The 20,413-nt window shown below is 39.2% G+C and overlaps 1 protein-coding gene across 2 annotated transcripts; it reads right to left on the bottom strand.

Moving 5' to 3' along the window:
• Positions 1-15,516: 15,516 nt before the first annotated feature.
• On the bottom strand, positions 15,517-19,860 carry LOC311109597 (nectin-4-like). Of its 2 annotated transcripts, XM_084152526.1 has the most exons (12): positions 19,775-19,860; positions 18,787-19,122; positions 17,913-18,209; positions 17,601-17,636; positions 17,312-17,429; positions 17,142-17,204; positions 16,909-16,938; positions 16,767-16,814; positions 16,564-16,588; positions 16,397-16,444; positions 16,154-16,189; positions 15,517-15,860 (listed from the first exon to the last, which is right to left on the bottom strand). In XM_084152526.1, the coding sequence occupies exons 1-11, from the start codon at positions 19,836-19,838 to the stop codon at positions 16,166-16,168; spliced, it is 1,089 nt and encodes a 362-aa protein (XP_084008652.1). In that variant the 5' UTR covers positions 19,839-19,860; the 3' UTR covers positions 15,517-15,860; positions 16,154-16,165. The 2 variants fall into 2 exon arrangements, with proteins under 2 accessions (XP_084008652.1, XP_084008653.1); XM_084152527.1 differs by lacking the exon at positions 16,397-16,444 and having other exon boundaries at positions 16,562-16,588.
• Positions 19,861-20,413: the final 553 nt, after the last annotated feature.

Genomic DNA, 20,413 nt, shown 5'->3' with positions numbered 1-20,413 from the left:
ACTGTTCTTGGATGGTTGGTAGAAGTTGCTCTCTGAGGATGTGTTGGTACCATTCTTTATTCATGGCTGTGTTCTTAGGAAAAATTGTGAGTGAGCCCACTCCCTTGGCTGAGAAGCAACCCCACACATGAATGGTCTCAGGATGCTTTACTGTTGGCATGACACAGGACTGATGGTAGCGCTCGTCTTGTCTTCTCCGGACAAGGTGTTTTCCGGATGCCCCAAACAATCGGAAAGGGGATTCATCAGAGTAAATGACTTTACCCCAGTCCTCAGCAGTCCAATCCCTGTACCTTTTGCAGAATATCAGTACGTCCCTGATGTTTTTCCTGGAGAGAAGTGGCTTCTTTGCTGCCCTTCTTGACACCAGGCCATCCTCCAAATTTCTTCGCCTCACTGTGCGTGCAGATGCACTCACACCTGCCTGCTGCCATTCCTGAGCAAGCTCTGCACTGGTGGTGCCCCGATCCCGCAGCTGAATCAACTTTAGGAGACGGTCCTGGCGCTTGCTGGACTTTCTTGGGCGCCCTGACGCCTTCTTCACAACAATTGAACCTCTCTCCTTGAAGTTCTTGATGATCCGATAAATGGTTAATTTAGGTGTAATCTTACTAGCAGCAATATCCTTGCCTGTGAAGACCTTTTTGTGCAAAGCAATGATGACGGCACGTGTTTCCTTGCAGGTAACCATGGTTAACAGAGGAAGAACAATGATTTCAAGCACCACCCTCCTTTTAAAGCTTCCAGTCTGTTATTCTAACTCAATCAGCATGACAGAGTGATCTCCAGCCTTGTCCTCGTCAACACTCTCACCTGTGTTAACGAGAGAATCACTGACATGATGGCAGCTGGTCCTTTTGTGGCAGGGCTGAAATTCAGTGGAAATGTTTAGGGGGGATTAAGTTCATTTTCATGGCAAAGAGGGACTTCGCAATTAATTGCAATTCATCTGATCACTCTTCATGACATTCTGGAGTATATGCAAATTGCCATCATCAAAACTGAGGCAGCAGACTTTGTGAAAATTAGTATTTGTGTCATTCTCAAAACTTTTGACCACGTGCCGTCATCATTGCTTTGCACAAAAAGGTCTTCACAGGCAAGGATATTGCTGCTAGTAAGATTACACCTAAATCAACCATTAATCGGATCATCAAGAACTTCAAGGAGAGAGGTTCAATTGTGATGCTAGTAGAAGATGTGCATTCGATCAGCACAATAAACATCAGCACTTGGCAGTTCCACAGCATGCGTGTGCCATTTCTGAAAAGACTGCACACCTACAAAAATTGAGATTTATAAACTTGGCGCACGCCATGCATACGCGTTTCCCATTATAAATCAGACCTGTCCTGAAACTGTACGCGCGTGAACGAGCATTAAAACTCTTTCACCTTTTATGGTGACAATAACGTCCTTATTTGCTGTATACTTTGGAAGTATTCAAATTAGGCTATTTGACAGACAAAAAGTAAACGAAAGACAACAACAATTGTAAATTGCTGTGGACCTGTAAACAGACCGTTTACTTTTTGTCGAACCGATGCTGCACTGCCTGAATTCTGAAACATTGTCTACTTACAGTGGTAGCCAAGCACACGTCAATACAAAAGATCAACTGTCTATTCACCTGTTAAATTCTACTGTTATAAACCACGCTTCCTTTCTGATGCATAGAGCAAAAATACTTAAAATAATAGCGTATCTAGTAGGCCCAGTTAAATGAGAGATCGCATGGTCATTTGTTGAAGGCTATGGCTACTGTTGTGGCTACTTTGGGAATATGAACCATCATGGCCAGAAAAGGTGAAAAATGTATTCTGCAATGGCTATAAAAATATGTATTACGTGTATAAATATAATATTGTCTTTTTAAGAAAGGAAATTACAGTAAACTACAGAAGTAACATACAACACTCTGTTCCACCATTAATATACTGTCCTGAACAGAAATATAAACGCAACATGTAAAGTGTTGGTCCCATGTTTCATGAGCTGAAATAAAAGACCCCAGACATTTTCCATACTCACAAAAAGCTTATTTCTCTCAAATGTTGTGCACAAATTTGTTTACATCCCTGTTAGTGAGCATTTCTCCTTTGCCAAGATAATCCATCCACCTGACAGGTGTGGCATATCAAGAAGCTGATTAAACAGCATGATCATTACACAGGTGCACCTTGTGCTGGGGACAATAAAAAGGCCACTCTAAAATGTGCAGTTTTGTCACAACACAATGCCACAGATGTCTCAAGTTTTGAGGGAGCGTGCAATTTGCATGCTGACTGCAGGAATGTCTACCATAAGCCGCCTCCGTCATTTTAGAAAATTTGGCAGTACGTCCAACCGGCCTCACAACCGCAGACCACGTGTAATCACGCCAACCCAGGACCTCCACATACGGCTTCTTCACCTGCGGGATCGCCTGAGACCAGCCACCCAGACAGCTGATGAAACAGAGGAGTATTTCCGTCTGTAATAAAAAGCCCTTTTGTGGGGAAAAACTCATTCTGTTTGACTGGGCCTGGCTCCCAAGTGGGTGGGCCTATGCCCTCCCCGGCCCACCCATGGCTGCGCCCCTGCCCAGTCATGTGAAATCCATAGATTAGGGCCTAATGAATTCATTTCAATTGACTGATTTCCTTTTATGAACTGTAACTCAGTAAAATCTTTGAAACGGTTGCATGTTGCGTTTATATTTTTGTTCAGTATAGATGCCTATTTCTAATAATTTTTAAATGCAAAGAAACAAAATAGATGTTCTATTTTCTTCCATTTGCACAAGATACTAATCTACTTGTCACTTTCAATGCAATACTTCAGCTACTAGAAACTGTGCGTACGCATGGTCTAAATTCTGCGGGAAGGTGAGCACATTTTCACGTCAAGTTCCGTTTTTATTAATGCCCACTTTTGCGTAAAAACTGGCACACACATGTTTTGAGATCTATTTTGGACATACGCATAGTTTATAAATGAGGCCCCTGGACTTTATTGCCCTGCTGCAGATGTGTCAATAAGGCATTGGTATATAAAAGTAATAATTGAATTGAATGATTATAATAATATATCAGAAACAGAAACATAGCACTTGGTAGGTTCATTTCCTGTTACTAATCTGGAGAACCAGATCTAACCATCACTTACATACACTTGATATAACCCAGCCTCAGTCTTGGGGTAATGTCAGAATCTATCATTGTTGCTAGAGCAGGAAGTGGAGCTCTTGACATGTGTATTTATTATTATACAGTATGTGGTGGTTGCACTGCATAGCCCCTAGACACCGCCCAAGAGATCTATTGTCATTGTGAAAGTCACACATAGAAGCTAGAATACATTTACACAGCACCACTTCCTCCTTTCGGCTAGCACCAGAGTATGTAACTGGGTCTAAACTGTCAAAGGACCATCACTTTGGTTTGCTTTAGTTTGACTTATGTTCTGATGTAGGTCTGAGCAGAAAATATTGGACTACTGTTTGATTTGGCAGTTGGTCAGTATGTGTGGAAATGTATTCAGGCTTGCTTTGCTTTTGCTGCTGCTGGGTCTATACACAACTGTTGAAGGTAAGAGGGATATTTGTATTGTTCTCTAACACATACACATAGCTGTTGAAAGTAAGAGGGATATTGTTCTCTGACACATACACACAGATGTTGAAGGTTAGAGGGATATTGTTCTCTAACACATACACACAGCTGTTGAAGGTAAGAGGGATATTGTTCTCTAACACATACACACAGCTGTTGAAGGTCAGAGGGATATTGTTCTCTAACACATACACACAGCTGTTGAAGGTTAGAAGGATATTGTTCTCTAACACATACACCCAGATGTTGAAGGTCAGAGATTAATTGTTCTCTAACACATACACACAGATGTTGAAGGTCAGAGGGATATTGTTCTCTAACACATACACACAGCTGTTGAAGGTCAGAGGGATATTGTTCTCTAATACATACACACAGCATGATGCAACATGGAATAAAGGGAAGAGGACCAGTCCTCACATGTTGCATTTGTGATGCATTCCCATTATTGCATTAACAATAGGAGTTTAGTTATGCACAAGGTAAAGTTGTGTTTCTTTCTTTCTTTATGTTTCATTAACATTCTGAAATGTGTAATTATTCTTAATTTTATTCAACAATGTTGAATTGCAGTGTTATTGCAAAATGTTTTTTACTTCACTACTTACTATTTTCATATGAAAACACACTCTCATGGTCTGTTTCCTGTTGGCAGTGACTCAAGAGAAGAAGTTGGAGACCGGAGGAGCAGATGCCACTCTTCTCTGTCCAAACCAAACAATCACTAACATCAGTACTGTAGTATGTAACAAAAATAAAGTTAGAAGTGGGGGTCATGAGTGTAGAGTTTCACACGACTTTGAGACAAATCATATCAACAGCTCTTGTGACCCCAGAGTCACACTAGAGATAGAGAATGACAGAGTGTGTCTACGCATTACCAACATACAACCATCTGATGAAGGGAACTACACCTGTGACTGTGGATATAATGGGGGACGGAATCATAAAGAAATACATATTTCTGTCAATGGTAAGTGTTTGGTCTGATGGGATCGTTCACAATCATTTAAAAATGAACCCCAGCATAATGTCTTATCACCACATATTTAGTGGAATGCATTTCATGTGCAAAAGTACCTTCAATATGTAATATGTATTTGGCTTACCTTTATGTTCTGTGAGTGTTCTGTTATCTTGCTTTGTAACGTCTGCTATAGAAGTTACATCTGACAGAACTGAGAGAATCTCTGTAGTCACAATATTGGATTTTCTCATCAATACATGTAATAATGTCTTAAAATGGAGACTGTCAGCAACACAATGCCTTAATGTAAATGAACAAGATGGCGGAAGAGACACATGTAGGATCCTAATATATTTTTTCTCGTTTCCCAGGAACCCAATTGCAAGAGGCCACAGACAACAGTCTCTTCTATTTTGGGATGATAACAGGTGTTGCAGCATGTGTAGCTGTCCTGGTGTTTGGTGGCATAATCATTAGGAAAATTAATCTCAGGTAAGATAATATGAATAACTTGGTAAAAAAAAGAAGAGTTGCTGTAATGAGTATCTGTCAGCTTTTTGGTATTTTAATCATTACTAGTAAGCACTGTAGTAGAAAAGGTGCATTCTAAAATACATATCAGATCTACAATGCGGATAGAGTTCTGAATTGGTCTCAGAAATACATGCAATGCTATGAGTTCAGGTGGGCCTTCACTCTTCAGCAAACAAAGGAAAGGAGGGGTGCTCAACAACAATGATGAAAAGCATGAAAAGGGCTGACCAAGAAAAACATCGTAAAGGACTAATTCCAGGCAGAAAGGAGTTGAAGCACTCAACAATTTCACAGTATTATTTCAACCTCATAGTGTGGAAATACCACATAGAACACAGAAAAATCATGTTTTTGACTGCACTGGCCCTTTAAGTCTGAGTTGAGTTTGTATGGGTCACTAGTGTCTAGTAACTGCACTGTTGGGCTTTTCGCTTCTCACTTCCTGTCAAAAATGAGCGTGGTGAAAAACACTCATGTTGCTCTACTCATGTGCTGTGTAAAACATGTTTCATTTGGTGCTATGTTAATTAACTCTTGTTATTATTTGCTCAACAGAACACAGCTACAAGTGTCTGGAACCATCAAAGAGGTGTCACAACAACACTATTTATGTTTTTTTGTTATTTGTTTAGCCCTGGTATTGCTAGCTGTTGCATGTTAGTCATAATAAGGCATCTGCAGAGACTACCCAGCAAACCAAAATTGCTTCTGTGAACGTTCCTAGAACAGTAATTAGGTTGCCCCAAAAGTTAGAATTACACAAACTGTCCAGTTGTGATGACGATTATACAATGTTTGTATAAATCATTCGCCTGATGTTTCAAGAACGTTCCCAGAACACATTTTGTTATAGAAACCTAAAAACAACTTTAGGGGAATGTTCTGTGGTGTTTGTTACAGATGTTGTGCACAATATTTTAGTGAATCTTAGGAAAACATACCAAGGATATTTCATTAAAAACATTTTCTGAAGAAAAAAAACTTTTGTTATCAAAAACATTAGTTTAATGTTTTGGGGATGCTATCATCCTAATGATAGATAAAACTCTAACTTAAAGGAAAAATCCAGCCAAAATTAATACATACCATACGAAACATAACATATACTAAATGGAGTGCCTCGGATTTACATAAAGAAGAATACGAAATGCTCTGAGACCAGGTTGCAGCCCCATATGACATTTCAGTGTAATGCGGTGACATATGGTTTATGTCTTTGTAGGAGGAGCAACGAGACATCGAGCCCTACAGCACGTTCACAAGTAGAACCAATGGGCTTTACTCAACTCTCCAGCTGCTTGACCCCTGACCCTGATCCTCTTGCACTGTTGACCAATGATGACAAGGCATTAGACACCTTTTTGTAACATACAGGTTGTACAGTAGAGTGGTAGATATACATTTACTGTGAATATTTTGATTACTGAAAATGCCGTTTGAAAGTCTGACTATTTTTTTCCTGTCTGACTTGCCATATATCAGCCTCTCCTTTACTGTAGATCTTCTGTGGTTGTTGTAAATATCAACACATACTGTATACTGCACATCTGTTATGGAAATACAATTGTTATATACATGTCTCAAAATTATAGCTGTTCTGTTGTTGCTTGCTGATGGAACAAAGCATGTTTCTGTGGCGATGACCTGATCCCAAAATCATAACCTTTCCACCAGGTGCCAGTTTACATGTCCTGTCATAAACATGAATGGAGAAATCGGTAAACTGCCACTGTATTCATATTGTAACTTTAGAAAACAAAAAATTAATGCAGACCTACTTCATAGTTCATGTGCTTATAAATATTGGTAATAAAACACACAAAATAACAATATGATGTGATTTATATTGTGATTTATTAGAACTGCATTTCCCAAAAAGTATTGTAAAACAAAATGAATGTAGCCTATGAACTTCTGTGGATGCGGGGCCAGTCTATTAAATGAGTTAACTGTTTCATGGTGCCCCTGCCTGTTGTTTCCTTGCTGCACATCTCAGTAAAATGTATGTTTCCCCTAACTTTTTGAATGATTAATATTTTTAACAGAAGTAAACTCTGCTACTAAAACAATACAAGTCATATTCTGTCTGTTACTGTAAGTATCCTCTGGTTTGGCTCATTGAGACAGAGCTACATCAACACTACTTAAAGGCTCTGCATGGTCAATGTGATGTCTGCAGTGGCCGTCCAGCATTTACTGGGATACTGCCGCTGCAGAAGTCAGGGCATTCATACTTCTTGCGCTTTGGGGAGCTGTCATACGAATCCAATAAATTGGTCTGCATCGCACCACTCGAAGAGATTCAGGGCTAAACTCTATAGCCATCCAGCTAATTACAAGCAACTGGCTAAATGAAAAGACAAGACCTTACCACTTCTGAGATGTTGGAGTCCGTTTCCCGGTGCTTGACATAGGAGCTCAGCCAAGATAGCATGAAGTAAAAAGGCTGCACTGTTTTCCACCTGCATCTCCATCCCGAATCTCCTCATTGCCCCCCAACTAAATTATCCTACATTTAGGCTATTGTTTCTATGTGTATTTCACACTATGTTGAGATAAAACTTGAAGTATAACGCTTATATGGATGTCAACCCCAACACATGTTCAGGTCATCATCATCAATCAACTGCATTACAGTTAGAAACTACTTTGACTTTCACCACCGATTTCTGTATGCTAGCAGCTATGCGACCAGCTTATTCGAATGGGAGTTAGAATTTAGCAGTCATTTTTTCTAAACCTGAAATGTTATGCTGCGACAACAGCCAATTATATCCAAATCGGATTTTAGTAACCACATTGTGGGCCTGTTACAATACATCAATGATGGATTTGACAAATATCCACTTTGTTAGATCAGATTTGTTGAATGTGCGCCAATCCAGCGTCCTTCTACCTATCCCCTGCGTTCTGCAATATATTGACCTCTTTCCCGCATCTGTTCCCATTACCTCCCCGATCTCTTTCCAGGAGTTCACTCATTCGTGTCTTTGAAATCCCTACACGAGGTATCATAAATATGTTTTTTATTTGTGCACTTGTTCTGATAGCCTTTCGTCAAAGTTCTGCATGTCTGTTGTCAAGGAAGTTGTCAAGGAAGTGAGTTTGTGTTTATACAGGATGTACTTCCCCCACCTACCGTCAACCAATCATGTCAATGCGGAGCTATACGGAGCCCTCCACTTTGTTACAACATTTTGGAGGCACACAGCGATGCCGAAGCTCGATTTGGCCTCCGCAAGCATCTGGAGGCAAGCATCTGGAGGCACTGCAATTGCGTCAAACCCTCCTTACAGAGCCTCCGGACCACATTTTCTGATCAGGAATAAATTGGCCTTTATAGTCTACAGTTTATGCACTGAGCCAGTCCCAGCATTCATGCTTAGTATAAGAGGTGAGAACTCTACTGTTCTACTCTCACTCTTCTTTCTGGTGTGTTTAATAAGTAAACAGTAGGTGGTGCCACAATCTGGAGTACTTTTTGTCTAACCAATGCTGCACTGCCTGTATTCTGAAACATAGTCTTCTTACAGTGGTAGCCATGCACACGTCAATACAAAAGATCAACTGTCTATTCACCTGTTAAATTCTACTGTTATAAACCACGCTTCCTTTCTGATGCATAGAGCAAAAATACTTAAAATAATAGCGTATCTAATAGGCCCAGTTAAATGAGAGATCGCATGGTCATTTGTTGAAGGCTATGGCTACTGTTGTGGCTACTTTGGGAATATGAACCATCATGGCCAGAAAAGGTGAAAAATGTATTCTGCAATGAATATAAAAATATGTATTATGTGTATAAATGCAATATTGTCTATTTGAGAAAGGAAATTAAAGTAAACTACAGAAGTAACATACAACTGTCTGTTCCACCATTAATATACTGTCCTGAACAGAAATATAAACGCAACATGTAAAGTGTTGGTCCCATGTTTCATGAGCTGAAATAAAAGACCCCAGACATTTTCCATACTCACAAAAAGCTTATTTCTCTCAAATGTTGTGCACAAATTTGTTTACATCCCTGTTATTGAGCATTTCTCCTTTGCCAAGATAATCCATCCACCTGACAGGTGTGGCATATCAAGAAGCTGATTAAACAGCATGATCATTACACAGGTGCACCTTGTGCTGGGGACAATAAAAAGGCCACTCTAAAATGTGCAGTTTTGTCACAACACAATGCCACAGATGTCTCAAGTTTTGAGGGAGCGTGCAATTTGCATGCTGACTGCAGGAATGTCTACCATAAGCCGCCTCCGTCATTTTAGAGAATTTGGCAGTACGTCCAACCGGCCTCACAACCGCAGACCACGTGTAATCACGCCAACCCAGGACCTCCACATACGGCTTCTTCACCTGCGGGATCGCCTGAGACCAGCCACCCAGACAGCTGATGAAACAGAGGAGTATTTCTGTCTGTAATAAAAAGCCCTTTTGTGGGGAAAAACTAATTCTGTTTGACTGGGCCTGGCTCCCAAGTGGGTGGGCCTATGCCCTCCCCAGCCCACCCATGGCAGTGCCCCTGCCCAGTCATGTGAAATCCATAGATTAGGGCCTAATGAATTCATTTCAATTGACTGATTTCCTTATATGAACTGTAACTCAGTAAAATCTTTGAAACGGTTGCATGTTGCGTTTATATTTTTGTTCAGTATAGATGCCTATTTCTAATTGTTTTTAAATGCAAAAAAACTAAATAGATGTTCTATTTTCTTCCATTTGCACAAGATACTAATCTACTTGTCACTTGCAATGCAATACTTCAACCACTAGAAACTGTGCGTACGCATGGTCTAAATTCCGCGGGAAGGTGAGCACATTTTCACGTCAAGTTCAGTTTTTATAAATGCCCACTTTTGCGTAAAAACTGGCACACACATGTTTTGAGATCTATTTTGGACATACGCATAGTTTATAAATGAGGCCCCTGGACTTTATTGCCCTACTGCAGATGTGTCAATAAGGCATTGGTATATAAAAGTAATAATTTAATTGAATGATTATAATAATATATCAGAAACAGAAACATAGCACTTGGTAGGTTCATTTCCTGTTACTAATCTGGAGAACCAGATCTAACCATCACTTACATACACTTGATATAACCCAGCCTCAGTCTTGGGGTAATGTCAGAATCTATCATTGTTGCTAGAGCAGGAAGTTGACCTCTTGACATGTGTATTTATTATTATACAGTATGTGGTGGTTGCACTGCATAGCCCCTAGACACCGCCCAAGATATCTATTGTCATTGTGAAAGTCACACATAGAAGCTAGAATACATTTACACAGCACCATTTCCTCCTTTCGGGCTAGCACCAGATCATGTGACTGGGTCTAAACTGTCAAAGGACCATCACTTTGGTTTGCTTTAGTTTGACTTTTGTTCTGATGTAGGTCTGAGCAGAAAATATTGGACTACTGTTTGATTTGGCAGTTGGTCAGTATGTGTGGAAATGTATTCAGGCTTGCTTTGCTTTTGCTGCTGCTGGGTCTATACACAACTGTTGAAGATAAGAGGGATATTTGTATTGTTCTCTAACACATACACATAGCTGTTGAAAGTAAGAGGGATATTGTTCTCTGACACATACACACAGATGTTGAAGGTTAGAGGGATATTGTTCTCTAACACATACACACAGATGTTGAAGGTTAGAGGGATATTGTTCTCTAACACATACACACAGCTGTTGAAGGTTAGAGGGATATTGTTCTCTAACACATACACACAGATGTTGAAGGTCAGAGATTAATTGTTCTCTAACACATACACACAGCTGTTGAAGGTCAGAGGGATATTGTTCTCTAACACATACACACAGCTGTTGAAGGTCAGAGCGATATTGTTCTCTAACACATACCCACAGCATGATGCAACATGGAATAAAGGGAAGAGGACCAGTCCTCACATGTTGCATTTGTGATGCATTCCCATTATTGCATTAACAATAGGAGTTTAGTTATGCACAAGGTAAAGCTGTGTTTCTTTCTTTCTTTATGTTTCATTAACATTCTGAAATGTGTAATTATTCTTAATTTTATTCAACAATGTTGAATTGCAGTGTTATTGCAAAATGTTTTTTACTTCACTACTTACTATTTTCCTATGAAAACACACTCTCATGGTCTGTTTACTGTTTACAGTGACTCAAGAGAAGAAGTTGGAGACCGGAGGAGCAGATGCCACTCTTCTCTGCCCAAACCAAACAATCACTAACATCAGTACTGTAGTATGTAACAAAAATAAAGTTAGAAGTGGGGGTCATGAGTGTAGAGTTTCACACGACGTTGAGACAAATCAAACCAACAGCTCTTGTGACCCCAGAGTCACACTAGAGATAGAGAATGACAGAGTGTGTCTACGCATTACCAACATACAACCATCTGATGATGGGAACTACACCTGTGACTTTGGATATAATGGGGGACGGAATCATATACAAATACATATTTCTGTCAATGGTAAGTGTTTGGTCTGATGGGATCGTTCACAATCATTTTAAAATGAACCCCAGCATAATGTCTTATCACCATATATTTTGTGGAATTCATTTCATGTGCAAAAGTACCTTCAATATGTAATATGTATTTGGCTTACCTTTATGTTCTGTGAGTGTTTTGTTGTCTTGTTTTGTAACGTCTGTTATAGATGTTACATCTGACAGAACTGAGAGAATCTCTGTAGTCACAATATTGGATTTTCTCATCAATACATGTAATAATGTCTTAAAATGGAGACTGTCAGCAACACAATGCCTTAATGTAAATGAACAAGATGGCGGAAGAGACACATGTAGGATCATAATATATTTTTTCTCGTTTCCCAGGAACCCAATTGCAAGAGGCCACAGACAACAGTCTCTTCTATTTTGGGATGATAACAGGTGTTGCAGCATGTGTAGCTGTCCTGGTGTTTGGTGGCATAATCATGAGGAAAATTAATCTCAGGTAAGATAATATGAATAACTTGGTAAAAAAAAGAAGAGTTGCTGTAATGAGTATCTGTCAGCTTTTTGGTATTTTAATCATTACTAGTAAGCACTGTAGTAGAAAAGGTGCATACTAAAATACATATCAGATCTACAATGCGGATAGAGTTCTGAATTGGTCTCAGAAATACATGCAATGCTATGAGTTCAGGTGGGCCTTCACTCTTCAGCAAACAAAGGAAAGGAGGGGTGCTCAACAACAATGATGAAAAGCATGAAAAGGGATGACCAAGAAAAACATCCTAAAGGACTAATTTAAGGCAGAAAGGAGTTGAAGCACTCAACAATTTCACAGTATTATTTCAAACATGTGTAAAACATGTTTCATTTGGTGCTATGTTAATTAACTCTTGTTATTATTTGCTCAACAGAACACAGCTACAAGTGTCTGGAACCATCAAAGAGGTGCCAAAACAACACTATTTATGTTTTTTTGTTATTTGTTTAGCCCTGGTATTGCTAGCTGTTGCATGTTAGTCATAATAAGGCATCTGCAGAGACTACCCAGCAAACCAAAATTGTTTCTGTGAACGTTCCTAGAACATTAATTAGGTTGCCCCAAAAGTTATAATTACACAAACTGTCCAGTTGTGATGACGATTATACAATGTTTGTATAAAACATTCGCCTGGTGTTTCAAGAATGCTCCCAGAACACATTTTGTTATAGAAACCTAAAAACAACTTTAGGGGGAATGTTCTGTGGTGTTTGTTACAGATGTTGTGCACAATATTTTAGTGAATCTTAGGAAAACATACCAAGGATATTTCATTAAAAACATTTTCTGAAGAAAAAAAACTTTTGTTATCAAAAACATTAGTTTAATGTTTTGGGGATGCTATCATCCTAATGATAGATAAAACTCTAACTTAAAGGAAAAATCCAGCCAAAATTAATACATACCATACGAAACATAACATATACTAAATGGAGTGCCTCGGATTTACATAAAGAAGAATACGAAATGCTCTGAGACCAGGTTGCAGCCCCATATGACATTTCAGTGTAATGCGGTGACATATGGTTTATGTCTTTGTAGGAGGAGCAACGAGACATCGAGCCCTACTTCACGTTCACAAGTAGAACCAATGGGCTTTACTCAAATCTCCAGCTGCTTGACCCCTGACCCTGATCCTCTTGCACTGTTGACCAATGATGACATGGCATTAGACACCTTTTTGTAACATACAGCTTGTACAGTAGAGTGGTAGATATACATTTACTGTGAATATTTTGATTACTGAAAATGCCGTTTGAAAGTCGGCCTATTTTTTTACTGTCTGACTTGCCATATATCAGCCTCTCCTTTACTGTAGATCTCCTGTGGTTGTTGTAAATATCAACACTGTATGCAGGCTGCACATCTGTTATGGAAATACAATTGTATTATACATGTCTCAAAATTATAGCTGTTCTGTTGTTGCTTGCTGATGGAACAAAGCATGTTTCTGTGGCGATGACCTGATCCCAAAATCATAACCTTTCCCCAGGTGCCAGTTTACATGTCCTGTCATAAACATGAATGGAGACATCGGTAAACTGCCACTGTATTCATATTGTAACTTTAGAAAACAAAAAATTAATGCAGACCTACTTCATAGTTCATGTGCTTATAAATATTGGTAATAAAACACACAAAATAACAATATGATGTGATTTATATTGTGATTTATTAGAACTGCATTTCCAAAAAAGTATTGTAAAACAAAATAATGTAGCCTATGAACTTCTGTGGATGCAGGGCCAGTCTATTAAATGAGTTAACTGTTTCATGGTGCCCCTGCCTGTTGTTTCCTTGCTGCACATCTCAGTAAAATTAATGTGTCCCCTAACTTTTTGAATGATTAATATTTTTAACAGAAGTAAACTCTGCTACTAAAACAATACAAGTCATATTCTGTCTGTTACTGTAAGTATCCTCTGGTTTGGCACATTGAGACAGAGCTACGTCAACACTACTTAAAGGCTCTGCATGGTCAATGTGATGTCTGCAGTGGCCGTCCAGCATTTTACTGGGATACTGCCGCTGCAGAAGTCAGGGCATTCATACTTCTTGCGCTTTGGGGAGCTGTCATACGAATCCAATAAATTGGTCTGCATCGCACCACTCGAAGAGATTCAGGGCTAAACTCTATAGCCATCCAGCTAATTACAAGCAACTGGCTAAATGAAAAGACAAGACCTTACCACTTCTGAGATGTTAGAGTCCGTTTCCCGGTGCTTGCATAGGAGCTCAGCCAAGATAGCATGAAGTAAAAAGGCTGCACTGTTTTCCACCTGCATCTCCATCCCGAATCTCCTCATTGCCCCCCCAACTAAATTATCCTACATTTAGGCTATTGTTTCTATGTGTATTTCACACTATGTTGAGATAAAACTTGAAGTATAACGCTTATATGGATGTCAACCCCAACACATGTTCAGGTCATCATCATCAATCAACTGCATTACAGTTAGAAACTACTTTGACTATCACCACCGATTTCTGTATGCTAGCAGCTATGCGACCAGCTTATTCGAATGGGAGTTAGAATTTAGCAGTCATTTTTTCTAAACCTGAAATGTTATGCTGCGACAACAGCCAATTATATCCAAATCGGATTTTAGTAACCACATTGTGGGCCTGTTACAATACATCAATGATGGATTTGACAAATATCCACTTTGTTAGATCAGATTTGTTGAATGTGCGCCAATCCAGCGTCCTTCTACCTATCCCCTGCGTTCTGCAATATATTGACCTCTTTCCCGCATCTGTTCCCATTACCTCCCCGATCTCTTTCCAGGAGTTCACTCATTCGTGTCTTTGAAATCCCTACACGAGGTATCATAAATATGTTTTTTATTTGTGCACTTGTTCTGATAGCCTTTCGTCAAAGTTCTGCATGTTTGTTGTCAAGGAAGTTGTCAAGGAAGTGAGTTTGTGTTTATACAGGATGTACTTCCCCCACCTACCGTCAACCAATCATGTCAATGCGGAGCTATACGGAGCCCTCCACTTTGTTACAACATTTTGTAACAAGCATCTGGAGGCAAGCATCTGGAGGCACTGCAATTGCGTCAAACCCTCCTCCGGACCACATTTTCTGATCAGGAATAAATTGGCCTTTATAGTCTACAGTTTATGCACTGAGCCAGTCCCAGCATTCATGCTTAGTATAAGAGGTGAGAACTCTACTGTTCTACTCTCACTCTTCTTTCTGGTGTGTTTTAATAAGTAAACAGTAGGTGGTGCCACAATCTGGAGTTTGTTTTTTAGCCCAACAAGCCCAGCCACAAACTGAGGGATGGAGCTGGAGAATAACCACTCTCAAATTCATCAACACAGCTACAGATGCAAACCAAGGACTGACAATCTATGAGATTGACATGACAGTTAAAAATATTTTCACACAATAGGCTACATTGTTTGTTTTTTCTTTTTACAATGGATGAATGTTTTATTGGTTCATTTTAAAATCACAGGGAAGTTTGGGGTAGTGCAAAAATAAATAATAATACAAGAAGTGCAGAAACGTTAATGTATCTAAACACTGAAAAATAGACATGGCGACAACAGATACATAAAACAAATGGATAACAGCAGCTGAGACTAATGTGAATACAGCACAGACAGGAAATAACCCTATTAAGCTATGGCTCAAGTAAAGAGAGTGAGACAGACAGACAGTTTTGAGTTTTTTTAAAAACCAGATTAGTCAATAGTGATTTGGTGTGTGTGGCAATGTGATTAGAGTCACTCAGTAGTCGTCATCTTCTAAAAGGTTCCTAAAAGATAAAAAAAGAGAAGCAAACAAAATGGCAAAATATTAAATGGATGAATACACAGGTCATTGTGACTAAGAGTGTTTCTTCTGTACACACAGTAGCCTACAGAAATAAGATGTATTGACAAAACGTGAACATGGTCTGACAGCCATTGTGGGAGCAAATGTTTAACTGCCAATTTTAGTCTTAGCTTAATGTAGTAGGTAATATATAATAAATAGAAGATATATTACATTAAATAAAGATTATGTGACCTCTGGTGGTATCTTTGAATTAGAATGATTTGAGCTCACCTTGTTACACCATCATCTGATTCTTGAATGGAGATACTGTAAAAGGAGAACAGAACAGAAATGTGGTTTGTATTAACAAATGTAACATGTTGAGTAACACAACCGAACAGATATTAACATGCAGCTGAGTGCATTGATGCAGACAACATGACCACTATGACCACCACAAAAGTACACCATTTCAGAGCTTCTTCCTGAAGAAGAGAGACTACAGCAGACAGTGAGAGAATGAAGATGTAATACCTCTTTACAGCCTCCTGAGCTTGATGAACCAAAAAGGCAATTTTTTAACTATGTTTTTTTTTTTTTTTGGGGGGGGGGGTTATTGTAATTAATCCTAACATTCCCAACATCGTCTGTTTCAAGCTTTCCATTAGGATAATCAAATAAGGCTGTAAAAATACTCACACTGATGGACTGGAGGTTGGTGTGTCCCTGAAAGAGATCAAAATGGACAATGGACTGACAAGAACCATTTGTTTTTAACGTCATTGACTGATGTTAACATGACCACTCTATGACCACAGAAATACACATCATTACAAAGTTTGCTCAATGAGAGAGAATATAGAAGAAAATCAGAGACTGTGAGAAAATGATAAGGTAAGTCTACTTCTTAGTCATCCTACGCTTGGTTGACGAGCTGGTTGACGAGTGTGGCCTGAAAAACAGAAGGTACTTGTTGTAGTTATAATTCTTAAAAAGCTATTTCAAATAAAAGTATTTTAATCTCTTCAGGTGGAAGAGATACTCACATGTGTGATGGACTGGAGGTTGGTGTGAAACTGAAATAAATTAAAATCAACAATGTACTGACAAGAACCACATCATCGGTTTCATTATTATTTTATTACAATTATTTAATCATGAAGAATGTGTTTTAACCTGTATAGCAAATAATCTCAGGAAGTGAATGTAATTGTCATGTTTCCTTTCAAATAGGTATCAATCATGATCCCTTAAATGTTCTTCAGAATGAGTGTCTTACTTGGATGGTGGTGGTGTCTTTAAGGGAGTTCTGCTGGTTTCAGGGTCCGGTAAGTTTTTTTTCCTGCACATCAGAGATCAACTGATTAAGTAAACAGAAGGCAGCTAAATCACGTATTGAATTCACAGTAACTGTTTTAAGTTCCAAGGAAATATATTTTTTATCTCTACCTGGAGGAGGTTTCTTTTCTCCTCATTTTCAGCCACATTACCCATAATACAGCAATGAGACACACTGAAACTAACACTGAACCCATCACTGCACCAACCACTGAACCAACCACTGTACCTGTGAATGACAGAGATGACAAGAGAAGACGTATGTCAAATTCCCAGGGACACAACACCAAAGCCTCTTACATGTAAATATGGCTCTGCACTACACCTGAAAGTTAAATAGTAAAAGAGCCAGTCAATAGGTTGATTATGACTTGTCATTATTAGAATAACAACCACTTACCACTGATCCAGTCATCATCAGAGACCTGAGATTGACCTAACATAGAAATACACAGACAGTACTTCATCATGAACACAGGCAGTACTTCATCATGAAGACAGGCAGTACATCATCATGAACACAGGCAGTACTTCATCATGAACACAGGCAGTGCTTCATCATGAAGACAGGCAGTACATCATCATGAACACAGGCAGTACTTCACCATGAACACAGGCAGTACTTCATCATGAAGACAGGCAGTACATCATCATGACATCATCCTGATCATGTCAATATATTATGGAGGTATAAACCCTAACTATTTCTCACCTGCAAATGAAGCTTGATCCCTAGCTGGAATCACCATGGAAGCATTATTGGTGACATCACTGAAGGACAGTGAAGCAACACACCTAACCTCTTTGTCAGTTAGACTGGCCACTGCCACTGTTGCTGTAGTTGTCACAGTGATAGTTCCATTGGGATGGGTGACATCGACCGTGGTGGAATGTTCTATCATCATGTCATCCCAGGTCACTATAGGAGCAGGTCGTCCAGTAGCAGAACAGGACAGAGTGGTGTGACTGTTGTTGGTTTGTGTGATGAGGAGTGAGGGTCCATACAGCTCTACAGAACAACAACAGACACAGATCACAGTGAATGTAAATACTATAATGTTTTCATTTACATGATTTACTAAATGATTCGCCATCACTAGCCGGCTACCACCCGGTTACTCAACCCTGCACCTTAGAGGCTGCTGCCCTATATACATAGACATGGAATCACTGGCCACTTTAATAATAGAACACTAGTCACTTTAATAATGTTTACATACTGCTTTACTCATTTCATATGTATATACTGCATTCTATTCTACTGTATTTTAGTCAATGCCACTCCGACATTGCTCGTCCTAATATTTATATATTTCTTCATTCCATTCTTTGACTTTTAGATTTGTGTGCATTGTTGTGAATTGTTAGATACTACTGCACCGTTGGAGCTAGGAACACAAGCATTTCGCTACACCCACAATAACATCTACTAAAAATGTGTATGTGACCAATACAATTTGATTTGATTCCATTTGATAAATGCTTGCAAGACATTGGATGTATGATTTGATAAAATGGCTCCATGAAATTCTGAAGAAGTTGTTCTGGGTTAATCATTTACAGTATATAATGTAACCAGTTTTTACCATTGACTTGGAGACAGGTCCTGCCACTGATAGCTCCATCTGGAAAGGTGTTAAACAGACACTTGTAGCAGCACTCGTCTCCCCTTGACACTCCTCTGATGACGATAGAGCAATTCTGCAGACCCTCGTCTTCAAACTCCACTTTCCCCTTAAAAGGTAGATTGACATCAGGACCGTATTTGCTATAGGAGGCCACATTTTCATTCGCCCCAGTTGTCAGTTTTTGCCAGGTGACTTGCCGCACGTCTTTGGGTTTCTTGAGCTCACAGTTTAAGATTGCATCTTCTCCCAGGGTTGCTGTGACAACGTGCTGTGTTCTCACCAACTGAGAGAGCCCTGCATGAAGACAGTTACACACTACTTAGTACTTCCTACATTACAAACTCACACACACACACTTCTATCAATCTTTAGGATACAATACAGTGTATGGAGTACAATATTGTGGTGTAGTACTCATAATGGTCAGAAGGAGGAGTATGGAGGTAGGGGAAGTCCAGTCTAGGCTGGAGGAAGTTATTAAGTTATGAATGAAGACACCTGTAAACTGACTGCAGTATGGGTTCCACGTGTTGAATTATTAAAGTAACATCAACTACAGAACGTGTGGACATCAGTTAATATATAAGGAGCTATGGCTATAGATCAATCCTCTTAGTTTGTTCAGTGACTTTCACTACACTATACAGACTATACAGTGACTTTCACTACGCTATACATGCATTTCACTGCACTACTATAATTTAATTTATCTGTATAGCTTTTAATGTATCTGTATAGTTGAAGATACATTTAGTTATGAATCTAGTGTCGTGAAATAAACAGGTTTGAACAGTAAAGCACTACATTTCATACGAAAAGCAACAGTATCAGCAATATTCTGTCAATAAAAAGCTGACAAATGCAGCATATCAGGCATAAAACTGATTAGCTCACCTTTAGGGAGGACTATTAGAAGAATAAACAGGTAGTTGTAGAGTTAGCTCACCTTTAGGGAGGACTATTAGAAGAATAAACAGGGAGTTGTAGAGTGCAGGAGACATGGTGAACATGTGAGTTCTCTTATAGTCACTAGAGAGTAAAGAGAGGGATTTTGAATTTCCCTCTTTCGTGTGTCCAACCCACATGGGTTTGAATGAACCTATCACATATGGACGTTTTTGGCAGAGGCCCCTCCCCACACAGTAAAAGTGAAAGTAAACTCGGCTGGTGCAAGTTTTTCTACCATAGTGTAAGCCAATGTCAGAACTATTGTTTTACCTGTTTTAGTCGAGAAGGTTAAAGGAACTCTTCTCAGGACATAAAACAGATAGGAGCTGAAATAGTACATACATAGCCAAGTGAGCCTGGCGCAGAGCTATAACAAGCTACCCTGATTTTAAATGGTGATTTTACTGTAAACAGAGCTATAACAAGCTACCCTGATTTTAAATGGTGATTTTACTGTAAACAGAGCTATAACAAGCTACCCTGATTTTAAATGGTGATTTTACTGTAAACAGAGCTATAACAAGCTACCCTGATTTTAAATGGTGATTTTACTGTAAACAGAGCTATAACAAGCTACCCTGATTTTAAATGGTGATGTTACTGTAAACAGAGCTATAACAACCAACCCTGATTTTAA

Source organism: Coregonus lavaretus (assembly GCF_964263955.1).
Source record: "Coregonus lavaretus genome assembly, chromosome: 35".
Classification (NCBI taxonomy): Eukaryota; Metazoa; Chordata; class Actinopteri; order Salmoniformes; family Salmonidae; genus Coregonus; species Coregonus lavaretus.
The sequence above is the reverse complement of the archived record's forward strand: the minus strand, read 5'-3'. Positions and strand labels throughout refer to the sequence as shown.

Bases quoted from the DNA above. Each gene is read 5' to 3' on its own strand.
- LOC311109597 (XM_084152526.1), bottom strand. From the start codon at position 19,838: ATGTTCACCATGTCTCCTGCACTCTACAACTCCCTGTTTATTCTTCTA. The intron at 16,815-16,908 runs GTGAGTATCTCT...TCTGTTTTTCAG, and splicing joins ACCTCCAGTCCATCACACAT to GCCACACTCGTCAACCAGCT. The intron at 16,445-16,563 runs GTGTGAGTATTT...AAAAAAACATAG, and splicing joins CACCAACCTCCAGTCCATCA to TTAAAAAATTGCCTTTTTGG.